The sequence below is a fragment of the Hyperolius riggenbachi genome, chromosome 10 (genome assembly GCF_040937935.1).
Source record: "Hyperolius riggenbachi isolate aHypRig1 chromosome 10, aHypRig1.pri, whole genome shotgun sequence".
NCBI classification, from domain to species: Eukaryota; Metazoa; Chordata; class Amphibia; order Anura; family Hyperoliidae; genus Hyperolius; species Hyperolius riggenbachi.
This window is the reverse complement of record NC_090655.1, coordinates 257,685,684-257,700,134: the sequence shown is the minus strand read 5'-3', so window position 1 is coordinate 257,700,134 and position 14,451 is coordinate 257,685,684. Positions and strand designations below refer to the sequence as shown.

The window sequence follows — 14,451 nt, the reverse complement described above, 5'->3', positions numbered from 1 at the left end:
GTGCGTGTGTGTGTGTGCGTGCGTGCGTGCGTGCGTGCGTGTGTGTGTTATTAATGTGCTGTTAGGGTGCATATGGATAGGGAATGAAATTATATATTTATATTATATTATATATTCCTTATCCATATGCACCCTAACAGCACATTAATAATTTATTTCCCCTTATATGAGCATCAGTGGACACATACTTATACACATGCTTTTGTTAATTTTAATATATTTGTCCTTATGGATTTGCTTTAGAAGTGCAAATATGTGCAGGTACAATAACATATTAACATATTTTATTTGTTGTATATATCTGTATATGGTATATTGAAAGTGTTTGTAGTGCTTGAGCGCTGAGCGCCTTGTATTTAATGTTTTTAGGCAGTTTATTTAGCCTGAGGACGTGGGCACAGGCCCATTAAATGCGTTGCCAGTGTAAAAAAATGTGAATTGTTTAGTATATGAATTTGTCATCATTGAGGTAAGCCACCTCACTCTTTTCATTGTAGCTGTTATTAACACCGTTTTTGTCACAAACCTGATTGAGAAAGCAGGGTTTGACCACAGTTTGCAGTGAGACAGACACCAGGACCACGGAATAACGTTCAAATAAGGTTTTATTAAGACCAGATAGTGCATACAATAGAATGCAAAATAAGTACAACCACATGTATGCACACCCCATAATAGAGCAATCGCCATACAAAGATAATCAATGTGCAATACACCAAGAACCCTACCTAACTAACTAACTAAATATACACATGATCAATATATACAACCAATTGCAGTACAATGGTAACAGGCAGAAATCATGGTCAGAACATAATACAAATTCAGCAACAAACCAATCGCAGTACAAAGGAGCAGGCAGGAATCGGGGTCAGACAGAATATAGATCAAACAAACAAACAGAACATTTATATCGCGCTTTTCTCCTGGCGGACTCAAAGCGCCAGAGCTGCAGCCACTAGGACGCGTTCTATAGGCAGTAGCAGTGTTAGGGATACTTGCCCAAGGTCTCCTACCGAAAAGGTGCTGGCTTACTGAACAGGCAGAGCCGAGATTCGAACCTAGGTCTCCTGTGTCAGAGGCAGAGCCCTTAACCACTATCTAGCCACCGCTGGATAGTGTAATGGTTAAGTCAACAGATACAGGATTTCAGGATAAGCAGAATGTCCAGAATCTCAGGTCTGGGAGCACAAAGTTCTGGCAATTAGCAGGAGTAATAGGCAGTTCTTAAATAGTCCTTGTGATAGCAAACACAGGATGCAGCTGGTGGTGAGAGTTCACTTGAAACTCTCTGGAGGCCAAACTGGGAACTGCAAGTCCTTACAATAGCATTCACAGGCTCCCTGGTGTTGGATGGTGGAGGTTCAGGATAATGCAAAGTCCTCAGTCATCTGCTGGTGGAATAATGGAAATCCATGACAGTCCTGATCCATGCTGCCACCAGCAGGCAGAAAGCGGCAGCACAAGGCACCAAACAGTTTTATTATACCTTTGGTGCCTCTTTTCCACTTTGTATTAACAGAAGTGAAGCATACTTTTCATTGAGTGTATGCTTCACCGTATGTGATGAAAACACAGCAATAATGTGGGGTATGACTTTTCGATTCTATTGCATTTTGGTCCAGTTATACAGAGAAGACAAAGCAACATCCCACTGTGAACGTGGTCTTACTGATAGCTGTGCTTTTGTTTCCGTCAGAGACAGTTGGAGGGGGAGGGGGGGGGGGATCTGAAGTTTTTTTTTCTTCATGTCTTTTATAACCGTTGTTCCCCTCAGAATAACAGGAAGTGATGATGTTTCTCTATTTGCAGCGCGGAGTACCGGCATCAGGAACCTCTCAGAGACTCGTCTCTCTGTATCCACAGACTGTACAACGGATGATGATGTCATCACACAAGATTCTCCCGCAGGGATCTCTACTACCACAAATATTCCACCCGACTCTCCCAGTCCCTCTAACCCCAGGGGGCCTCATGCGGGAGCCAATCAGAAGAAGGGATTTTACTGTTCTCTGTGTGGGAAATGGTTCAAAACAAACTCATACTTTATCAGTCATAGTAGAACTCACACTGGTGAGAAGCCATATTCATGTACTGAGTGTGGGAAATGTTTTGTTCAGAAATCACATCTTGCTGATCATAAGAGATCTCACACCGGTGAGAAGCCATATTGCTGTGCTGAGTGTGGGAAATGTCTTGGACGGAAGTCAGACCTTGTCAACCATCAAAGAACTCACACTGGTGAGAAGCCGTATTCATGTGCTGAGTGTGGGAAATGTTTTATACAGAAAAACCAGCTTGTTGCACATGAGAGAACTCACACTGGTGAGAAGCCATATTGCTGTGCTGAGTGTGGGAAATGTTTTGTACAGAAATCACAGCTTGTTGAACATAAGAGAACTCATACCGGTGAGAAGCCATATTGCTGTACTGAGTGTGGGAAATGTTTTGGACGGAAGTCAGACCTTGTCAACCATCAAAGAACTCACACTGGCGAGATGTCGTATTCATGTGCTGAGTGTGGGAAAGGTTTTGTGTTTCTATCACGGCTTGCTATACATGAGAGAACTCACACAGGTGAGAAGCCATATTCATGTGCTGAGTGTTGGAAATCTTTTGCTCAGAAACAGCAGCTTCTCAGACATGAAAAAATTCACTGCGGTGAGAAGTCATATTTTTGTACTGATAGTGGGAAAAGGTTTATGCATAAAGATCATTTGGTTCTGCACAAGAGACAGCACTCAGGTGAAATGCCGTATTCATGTTCTGAGTGTGGGAAATGCTTCTTATGCAAATCACAGCTTAATGAACACAAACGAACCCACACAGGAGAGACGCCTTTTTCATGTTTTGAGTGTGGGAAATGTTTTAGAAGTAGACCAAACCTTGCTCAACATGAAAGATCTCACACCAGTGAAAAGACAATTTCTTGTACACAGTGCGGGAAAAGTTTTGCACAGAAATCATACCTTTTAAGACACTTGAAATATCACACAGGGAATAAGCCATATTCCTGTTCTGAGTGTGGGAAATGTTTTGTAGATAAAGCAAATCTTATTGAACACGATAGGATCCACACCGGTGAGAAGCCATTTCCATGTTTTCAGTGCGGGAAATCATTTGTGAAAAAGTCAAATCTCATTGCACATGAGCGGACACACACTGGTGAGAAACCATATTCTTGTACTGAGTGTGGGAAATGCTTTGCACAGAAATCACAACTTGTCATACACAAGAGAACTCACACTGGTGAGAAGCCGTATTCTTGTGCAGAGTGTGGGAAATGTTTTGCGAGAAAATCACAGCTTAGTGTTCATATGAGTTCTCACACCTGTAAGACGCCATTATCCTGTGCTGAGTGAGGGAAATTCAAAAAATTTTTTAACACAGGCGCCAAAGTAGAATAAAAACGTCTAAAAACTGTTTAAAAAGGGGGAAGTTGGTGGACTTACCTCCCTCAAGGATAAACAGATAATGATTTGTTATTTTATAAACAAAATAACATTTATTTGTAGCTCCAGTATGCAACACGTTTCACGGGCAAAAGTCCTGCTTCATCAGGCAGTCAATTCGAGATAAAGAACTAGTAGTTGTCTGTAGCGCGGCCGAGCGCCTCTGTCTCTAACCTATATTGGGCTCTCGGTTTCCTTCCTTTTTACATGTGATTGAGGGAAATAGTTTGCTCCCACCTTTTTGCTCCACTGTACTGCCTTAGAATTCGATAATTCTATGAAGTCAGAGTCTCAGGCCAGGAAATGTCCTTTTTATGAAGATTATATTCTCAAAATCTCTTTATTGAAACATATAAGTAAAACAGCTAACAGCAACTATCAGAAATGATCAACAGTGGAAATTAACTAGCCAGACTCAGAGAGTTGGCAACAGCATATTAGCAAATAAGAGAACAGATTTATAAATTCCACATATGAATTTTTGACAGACACAGTACATGTATAACTGGTCCTCAGAGGTTTAAGGTAAGTCAGCCTAGGCACGGCGTAGTAGATGGGTAATTACAGTTAATCGGCCAACAAGAAAGAAGGAGAAATTAAATCAGGGCTCTGGAGTCGGTACAAAAATCATCCTACTCCTCAGTTTATGAAACCACCAACTCCGACTCCAGGTACTTAAAATTGCTCTGACTCCACAACCCTGAATTAAAGAGGAACTGAATCCTACTAAACAAAGAGTTTAACTTACTTGGGGCTTCTGCGAGCCCCGTGCAGCCTTCCTGTCCCACGCCGGCCCTCCACAATCCTCTGTTCTCCCGCCACCAGCTAGCTTCATTGTCGTCAATGTGGCAACTGCGCCTGGGCACCCCAGGCCACTCGTATCTTTCTTTGCATTCCCGCCTGGAATAGCGTCCTGCGCTATTAGCAGGAAGGCTGCAAGGGGCTGGCAGAAGCCCCAGGTAAGTGAAACACTTTGTTTTTTTTGTAGTATTTTATTTAAATACTAAGGATTGTGTCATTATGTCCCTGTTATGATATACAGGGATTCCATGTTTTGTGAAAAAACAGTCCACGGCCTTTCATTTTTGCTAGAATTTTTTCAAACATCATTACAGAGTCTACTTTTTGTGTGACAGCTGAAAGTGACAAGGCAGAAATTCTCCAGCTGGTACCTATGTGAATTTTTTGTAGCGTTAGAGCTGTGTTGCATGAGCCTATGGCTCAGATGGTTGGTTCTCAAGGGCTTATGGCCCAGGACCTTAGGGTCTTTAAAAAATGGCCGCTGGAGAACTGCTGAGATCAAGTGGGCAACCTGTCCCTTCAGAGACAAGACCTGAGGGCAGAACCGTTTAGGTTTTGCAATGGTTGCAGCTGATGAGGAGTGAGGTAAGTGTGATGCTGAAGGCAAAGGAAGACCTTGATAGTTGAACTATGGAGGCTTCCCTTAGGTAATGTCTCCAAGAAATACCCCCATTCCTCGTCTGTCATGGTGTAGGATGATGTACTTTTAATCAATTATATAATCATGTCTCATCCAATTACCAGTGATATTGTATATACATTATGGGAAGAGTTAACATTCTTTTACTTCAGCCATTTCTTTGACTACTGACCATTTCCTTATATGGAACATTCTTTTAAGTATATGTAATATACCTTGCTGAGCAGATGACCATAGCCTTATAATGCTCTATGGCCTGAAGTGAAGACTATTTAGGAATGATTGGGACTATGTCTTTGTCTAGAATGGGTTTAAAAGAGGCCAACACCCTATTATCTTTGGCCTCGTGATGGGATTGCTGTTGCCAGCAGCATTGCCCGGGTCCCCGTACCTGAGATGCCTATCAGGGCATATGGGGCCCTTCAGGACTATTTGTGAACTTATCTGATCGAGCTGAAAGACATCTGGACATTTGACCATCATTCTGTAGTTAAGTATCTATTCATTAAATGTTATCTTTTACACATAAGAGCTGTTTGTGATTTTTTTTTTATATGCTCTGAATCTGAACCTACAATAAATAAAAGTGCCTGGGTGACAAATAAGTGGTTTGTTTACAGGTTTTGTGTAATTCACATTACACATGGATACACCCAGGTCTCGTTCCCAAAGGGAAATAAATGGGAGTTTACCATCTCCTGGGTGGCAATCATGGATGGTATATATATAGAACAGAGATCAAACCTTTTTTTTTAAAGGGGTCGGAGGTACAAAGTTATCTGGAAGGTGGACTGTTGGACCTCAGAGCCTGGTTTACTAACAGACCTCATATAGTGAAAGATCTGAGCAGCTCGAAACAGTTCAGAGGTGGGGAGCCTAAGATAATTACCATTTGCATATTAGGAATTTTACTTTTGATAAGTAACTGTACATGGTTTATTGCAAGCTTACAAAAGGTTAAGTCTTCTTCAGGTATACAGAGCTGGATCAGAACCATACAATAGTGCACGTAACATACAGACACTTCTATATGATTCTGTAGGCTAAGTTGATTATTGTTTGTGTTTACCTGTATTTGACAAGTGCTGCAAGAGTTCAATAGATCTGAATACTCAGGAAGTCTTTTTACATTTCTGAGTAACTAATGCTGTATGATGATGTGTCAGATTGAGCCTACAGACTCATGTAAAAGTATCATAAAAAGTATGTACTTTAGTATGGTTCTGATCCAGTTCTGTATAATGCCTGAAGAAGAAATGTTACGTTTGTTTAGAATGCAATAAACCATGTACAGTTAGTCATTAGAGGCATCACCGGAATCAACCTTTTTTTGGTTTGATATCTGCTTTTCAGCTCCTCGACTAACAGACCACACTTCACTTGCTTTACCATTGATGGACATAGACTCTTTTGTGGCCAGACCACTTATCCACCACTGAAGGACCAACAGGTCCAATCCTGGGGGGAAATCAGGATTTGAAAAAGTTGATATAGAGGGGAACAGGCTGAATGAAATTTATACTAAAATCTCGTTTTATGCCATACATTCAAAGTATGGTAGGTTGTGGAGGAATGTGGAGGGCAAAGGTTGTAGAGCCTAAGGGTTTGTTTCCACTACACACGGATTCTGAATGCAGAAAACTGACTCCAATGAATGCCTATGAGCCTGTTTCCACTGAACCCAATTTGCAGATTTCTGCATGATGCACTGTTCCCATAGCCACACCCAGAAATCTGGATGCAGAAAAACTGATGCAGAACTATTGGAAATAGGCCTTAAAGCATGCTTTAGTGTATAGGGGAAAAGATCAATATCTACCTATATGGGAGAATGGGCACTAGCATATATAAGGGGGATCTGCTCCAGCTGGGTGTCATAGTATTACTTGAAAAGGGGAGGGACTGAGAGGCCTCCATCCTTCTTGTGTAGGTGTATGTGGGCTCCAGGTGTACGGCTACGTTTGTCAGCCGAAATGAAAGTAAGTCTATGAAGATTTTATGAGATCTTCTGGACCTCCCATAAGCTCTGACCTCAGTGAGGGGAATATCTGTGTATAAAGCATTCTATTTGACTTTTGCTTTGACTTTCTCCTGATCCATAGTCAAACCGGAATCAGAAATCACATAACCCAAAAATGTGACTTGTGTCATTTCAAAGATACATTTTTCCAATTTAGCATATAATCTGTTCTCCCTTAACTTCGTTAATACTTTTTTCACATGATCACGATGTTCAGACAAGGAAGAGGAAAAAATTAGTATATCATCAAGATAGACAACCATAAATTTTCCAAGGTACTCACGAAATATATCATTAACAAAACGCTGAAATACTGCAGGGGCATTACATAACCCAAATGACCAAATACTCATAATGACCAACTTTAGTATTGAATGCAGTTTTCCATTCATCATCCTCTCTGATACGAATGAGACTATAAGCACCTCTAAGATCTAACTTAGAAAGGATCTTAGCACAACCTGAGAAAACAAATAATCAAAGGCAATGGATATCGATCTTTTATAATTATTTTGTTTAACCCTCTGTAATCAATGCAAGGTCTTAAACCACCATCTTTTTTCTCCACAAAAAAGAACCCTGCACCAGCTAGTGAGGGAGAGGTTCTGATGAACCCCTTCAGTAAATTATCTGGGATATACTCCTTCATGGCTCTCTCCTCAGGCCTGGTCAAACTATACAGACGACCATGAGGGGGCATACTGCCAGAAAAAAAGATCAATGGCACAATCATAAGACCTATGAGGTGGTAATTCATCTGCCTCCTTTGGAGAAAATACATCCAGTAACAATGAAATTATGGCTCCAACTCTGGTGGTTTCATTGGCATAAGTTCTGGGAATCATTTGAAAATGTATATAACATGCACTTTTGAAAAGTCTGAACTTGGATCTATCTCCATTGAATCTCTCAGGTAATGGCAGTCTTGGTTCAGGCTGATTTAATGTAACTGAGATTCTGCAGGACGATTAGTAGCATGAACTGGAACAGCCTGGGATGTAGCAAGAGTGAGCTGTTGCTCAATTTGTGAATAATTCTTTTGGACTTCCTCTACAAAAATGTTAAGTTGAGATACCATTTCACAAAGTACCTCCATTTGTAAACGCCCCCGTTAGCATCCATTTTGAGAAGGGGATTTCTAGCCCATGATACTGTCAGGCTTGTCTGGTCAATGACTATGAGGTCAAGCTGTATGCCCATATGACTGACCTATAGCCCAGCCCATAACACCTGAACAATCTCCTACCTAGCACAATACTAACAATACACTGCAGGTAGATGTAGCATACGGTCTGACAGATAGATCACCAGACAAATCCTAATTACTTGGCAATGCAATATGGGCACAACAGAGCAATATAAGCAGTATAAGACAGTCACCTGAGGCCTAGTGGATGAGGCTATCCAGATGAGAAGATGCAGAAAGCCAGGAGCTTTAGGGAGCAGTAGCAGATCAGGGTTGGAGTTCTCAGAGATATCGTAGTCCAAACAAGCCAGAGTCAGTCCAGGCAGAGTTCATGCAATCTGTGTCCAGAGAAGAGATCAATCCAGGCAGCAAGCAAGGTGTAGTCAAGTTCAGGCAGTGGTTGGCAACAGGAATCCAGCAGAAGTTAAGCGTGGTCAGGGTACAAGGCAGGTATCAGCAACAGGAATCAATCAGACAGTGAGAGCACACCTAGCAAGCCAAAGCTAATGCTATCATGGGTGATGACTGGGAGCGCTCACTGAGTTTAAATACAAGGACTAACCAATCAACATGAAGCAGAGTTGAAAACAAATCAGTAGCTTTCAGCGTGTCAGCTAGTCATCTGACACGCAGGCAGACACGTGGCTACTGTTTACATTGGTGGAGCGCATACTGAGAGCGTGTTCTCCGACTGTCCATTGAGGGCTGTACAGCCACCTGCGCTCCAGTGATGTCAGCAGCCAAGACCCGGAAGTAAAATCCACAGAACGGGTCTCGGCAGGCTGCCGATTACGGAAGATCCTGGATCTTACATCCCTATAGCAACACAAAAAATAGATGTAAAACTGGCCTAAAAGGAAATAAATATGGCAGTCTTCACATCCCTCTCAATTAAAGAGACTCAGAGACGAGTCAAGTGGCCATTTCTTTTTTACTTACTCGGGGCTTCATCCAGCCCAATAAGCATGCATGCGACCCTCGCTGTCCTCCTGAGTGCTTCTGTTAAGCCACAATTTTCTCTGGTATTTGGCTCAGTGATGTCAGCGGGGGGGGGGGGGGCTTCTGTGCATTTGGGGACCTTCTCCGCAAGTGCAGAAGACCCCGGCTGACGTCACTCAGTCAGACTGAGCCCATTGAGCTGAGTACCGGGAATTGATTGCAGCCAAATGGAGGATTCCGTGAGGACTGCGGGAGGATGGCAAGGGAAGCCTCCATGCTCATGGGGCTGAAGTAAGCCCCGGGTAAGTAAAAAAATGGCAGCTTGACTCATCTCTGAGTTTATTTAATGTACGCTAATGCACAAGCAAGCTAGGAAATACTTGCTTAATAAATTTGATAGTACTTTTTCACCTACTTTTTGGAACTCTTTCAGTTGGAAAGTACTGAAAAGTAATTTAAAAATGAAGATGAAACATTATCTCTCAGGAGAAAATGTATTTGAAAAATAACTGAATGGGGTCCATGGAGTCTACTATGCTGGGGTTGGTATAAAAGGGAAGTGCAGATGATATATAGGGAGTACCTATCTGCCTCTTGCTCATTAGACCTCCTGGAATGTCTGAGTATTAAGTAGCCAATGAGCTTGTAAGCATTACCTTTTTGTTTCTTTAAATTTATGGCCGGCCAAAATCATGTTGTTTGCAACACTTGCAACTTGAAGCCAGGCTCTCAGGAAACAACCTCTTTGACCCTCTACCACCTGGCTTCAAGAAACCACACAGCTGTGAAGCAGCCCTCATCCAGATTTGCTCATGGCCATGAACAGAGGTGCATGTTCCATCCTGGCTTTCCTTGCGGTTGCTCATGAAATCTTGCTTAACAGGTTGCAAAAATACTGGGTTAATGATGGCTTAGTTCTCTGGTGATTCAGATTCTTCTTGACTTGCAAAACACAAATAGAATTCCTGGGACTTTTCCTTGAAATCTGAAATCAGGTTTGGCTGTTGTTGCCTGCAGCATCTTCTCTTCCATTTGGTTATGTCTTGGGTGACCTCCGGTTGCCAATGAGCCACTCGATAAATATGGTTCATTTCTAAGTCTTCTCTGGAAAAGCCAGGTTGCATCGCCTGCCAGAACTGTGATTGCGTCAGGTATGCGTCTCTTCTCTCCAAGACCAGTCCTTTCATTTCCTTCAGTTTATCTTGTAGAACATGGATTTCAGACTGGGTCTGTCACCTTCTTCTCATGCATCGCAAAATCGTTGGGAATGAGTCCGAGAAAAAGAAAGAACTCTCAAGATAGGCATAGATAATCATCCATGCTTGAGCACCCCACCATGCTCAGGATAATATTGGATTTCTGAATAGGAGGATCTTTGTTAACAAGGTGAAACCACAAAACAGTATTTTGATTCCAAAGTTTAATATCACACTTTATTGTATCCAAAAAAAATCTTTTTTCAAAAAGATAAACTTTTTATATTTATCAGTAAGAATTCTTCACAGTACAAATGTAGAAAATCATTATATTCCAACAGATCTTAGACACTGTGTGCTTTGTTAGATGAAACAGTACATTTCAGGCAACGACACTAGTCCGTTTCGGGTTGTTAACCCTTCGTCAGGCCTTTGCAAAGCATTAAGTATATCTCTACAAAATATCATGCACAGTCTAAAGAACTATAAATATAGATATTGGGGCATCTGTTCTGACCAGACACAACCCGGCACCTGACTGGTGGCTGGCATAAAGAGGCTCAGCTGAAAACACAGTGTGTGTACCTTCTTTAAAAACCTCTGGAATTGGGGACAGGGCAGGAGCAGCAGTCAAACAATTGTCCACATTGCTGCACTGCATTAGACAGTGCAACACTGCAGTTTGATCAATTTTCAGTAGATTCCCTGGAATCAGAATCCAATCAGATTCTGATCAGAAAGAGATGGATAGGCACTTCAACTCCTAATCGAGCCATGTGTGACTGCAATGGTACAGAGAAAAAAAATGTTCTCAGACATACCGTAATCGAGGTTGAACTTCCAAACCCACACCAAGTCCCACCCAGATTCTAATTCTTGCATAATTACATGAATCACGTGTAATTATGAATCACACGAATCACAATGCCTCTAGTCTGGATAAGCCACATGTGCATACTGTTGGCCAATCGTCACCTTTGTACTTTATTTTTAAGCCTGTGTCCTTATTGCATCCAATCACAATACACAAATAGTAATGGCTGAGTTTTGGTTTCAAAGTCTCACACATGAGGTCATATCTTACACCTGCTCAGTCTTTACCAACCAAGCATACTTTTTCTACACTTTGAATGAAGACTGAACTAGGAACATTGGCTGGATAGTGGACTGGAATCTGGATAAAGACAACACCTTTGATGTAGAAGAGCGGAGATTGCATCCTGGCTGGAGCCAGCACCTTTTTGGCAAGTCATTTTTTTAAGCAAGACTTATGAAATGAGAGTGATATGTAGGTTGCCATATTAATTTCCTTTTAGAGGTTACCAGTTGCGAATGAAGTAGGATAAACAGGGGGAGCAGGCATGTACTGCCAGCAGTCCTGATGCCCACTGCTCCCTTGTTCTCCTTTCTACTCCTCCAATCCTACTTAAATGCCCCCCAGCAGCCTCTTCCGGGTTGCAGGAGTCAGGCATTAATACGCAGGTGCTGGCACGGCATTGTGCATCCTACAGTGCATCTGTGGCTGGGAATGTGCACGGTGCATGCACACTACATTATGTGCATGAACAGAGAATGCTCCCAGAAGTGGACGGATGCTGTAGGATGTGCGCAGCCTGGCCAGCATCTGTGCACTAATGCCTGACTCCGGCAACCCAGGGGAGGCTGCTGAGGGACATTTAGGTAGGATTGAAGAATTAGAAAGGAGAACGAGGCATCGGTGGGCATCAGGACTGCTGTCAGTATATACCTGCTGCCCCTGTTATTTCTACTTCATTTGCATCTGGTATCTTGTAGCTTCTCTGGCGGTATGGACGAGCTGAGTTCGTCCAGCAAAAACTTGCAAAAAACGTTAATGACGAGCTGAGCTCGTCCATGCCGACAGGGAGATTTCCTGTTTCTCTGCCCCGCCGGCTGCATTTTTTTCTTATCAGAGTGATTCCCCAGGATGGCTGGATGCCTGACTGCACGCTGTGGGTAGCGATCTGTGCTACCCACAGTGTGCAGAACAAGCATCCAGCCACCCTAGGGAATCCCTGGGCAGCCAGCGGGGCAGAGAATGTGCGGGGGATCCCCCTTGTATGTGGAGGCTGTGCTGGCGGGGATCCCCCTCTGTGCGGGCGGGGGGAACCCCTTTATATGGTGGCTGTTGCGGGCAGGGGATCCCCCTCTGTGCGGGCGGGGGGATCCCCTTCTATTGTGGCTGTTGCGGGCGGGGAATCCCCCTCTGTGCGGGTGGGGGGATCCCCCTCTATTGTGGCTGTTGCGGGCGGCCTATCCCCCTCCTCCCCCTCCCTCCCGATGTCCCCCCTCCCGATCTCCTCCCCCCGCCCCCTCTCTAAGCCCATTGAGTAAATCGATTTACTCACCGAGGGCTTTCTCCAGCGACGGCAGCAGCACTTCCTCCTCCATCTCCGAAGTCTCGTTCTCTGTACAGTTACATTACGAGACTTGGTGACGTCACCAAGTCTCGTAATATCGTGACTACGACTAAGGGCAGATGGTAGGCCCGATACGCGTTAGTTGATCCTGTGATTTTATTGTACTGTCTGTGGATTTTCGAATAAACTTTCTAGCCCTTTTACCTCAACCTACTCTGGTTTGCGGATCCTCCTTTGTACATTGTTTCTGCTATGGCCTGGCTTGCCTGATCCTGCACCGACTGGTATGATGGTTGGGGGTATTGCGTTTTGAACCTTCTTGCTGCACTTGGCTAACTATACCTGGCTGCACATCTGGCTAACTATACCTGGCTGCACATCTTCTACCTATACATCTGGGTCTTATACTCACCATTGGCATGCTGATCCCTCGTCGCGTACCTCTGATAGCTTCCCCAGTGTCTTCTTCCATGTCCCTTGGCGGATTTTGCTTCTTCCTCAGCGATCACATGTCCCCCGTTGATCGGCGTATATGACACCAGGGTCACACAGCGTCATCAACATCTTGCAGAAAACACTTTTTTTTTTAAATTGAATTCAATACAATAATCTGTATTAAATTTAATATAAAAAAAAAATTGGTTGCAAAAAAAAATGGTTGCAAATTATTGGAAATTAATTGAAACACTTTTTGCACGGAAATCCTGGGGAAACTGAACGCCAGGGTGGCATTACCATTTGCTTGGCTGTCCTGTTGAACCTCCGCTTTTAACACTTTTAGTCATAGACCCTGAGCAGGCATGCAGATCAGGTGGTCTGACAGAAGTCTGACTGGGTTAGCTGCATGCTTCTTTCAGGTGACTTATTCAGACACTACTGCTAGAAAAATCAGCATGATGTCAGGCAACTGGTATTGTTTACAAGGAAATAAATATGTCAGCCTCCATATCTCTCGCTTCAGGTGTCCATTAGTGTTCCAGGGTGGCCTACTTAGTGCCCTTTGTGGCGGCAGCCCTCAAGCACTTCGAGTGTTCACATTTCATCAAATACTAATGCATTCTTTAATATTTACCACCACCTCTCCTTCCATATACAGTTATTGATTGCTGTATACAAGTCTTATTACTCTTCAGTCTTGGCCATACCCATGTCTGTACTAATCTCACACACGGCATACATTTACCCGTAATAATTATGTTAATAACACAAATTATGGAGAAGAATCAGCTGTAGATGAGAATGTGTGCAGTGATAGATTATGGTAAATAATAATATACAGTATAGCTGTGTGCTGAAGATTCCAGTTATGGAAGCTGCAGTTAGCCAATTCACCACTAGATGGTAATCTCGTCTCTTCCAATGGAACGCACAGATGGGAAAAAATTAACACAAAGACAGGAAGTCATGTGGGTGTCAATAGAGGAAGTGATGGAACGCAGACAGGAAATGGAGGAGAGACGGTGCTAGAAATGGCTGCCTAAGAGGTAATTGTGTGATTGTCATAGCTCTCAACTGTCCCTTTTTCGGAGTGACAGTCCCTTTTTGGGAGCCCTGTCCCTCTGTCACCCTCATTTGTCCCTCTTTCAGGACTTTGTCCCTCTTTCAGGACTTTGTCCCTCTTTCTATGTAAATATATATATTTCTATACTAAAAATGTGTTTGATTGACTCTAAACTTTATTCCCAACCTTTAAATTGACATATTTCTAATTTTAAAATGTTACTATGGCTATCATTCATAAAGCGTTCCCCCATGCGGAAATGCTAAAAACAGCCGACTTTACCGACCACCAAGCAAAATGTGTATTCATGAAGGCTGTTTCCGCATTTGAAGCGGACT

General features: G+C 43.0%; 1 protein-coding gene across 1 annotated transcript in view; it reads left to right on the top strand.

Annotated features, from left to right (window-relative positions):
* The window catches only part of LOC137537125 (zinc finger protein 208-like), a 98,341-nt gene that overhangs the window by 46,004 nt on the left and 37,886 nt on the right, over positions 1-14,451 (top strand). Inside the window, exon 3 of the mRNA XM_068259257.1 lies at positions 1,813-3,359. Within this exon, the coding sequence (XP_068115358.1) occupies positions 1,813-3,359 (1,547 nt within the window). The remainder of the gene's footprint in view (positions 1-1,812; positions 3,360-14,451) is intronic.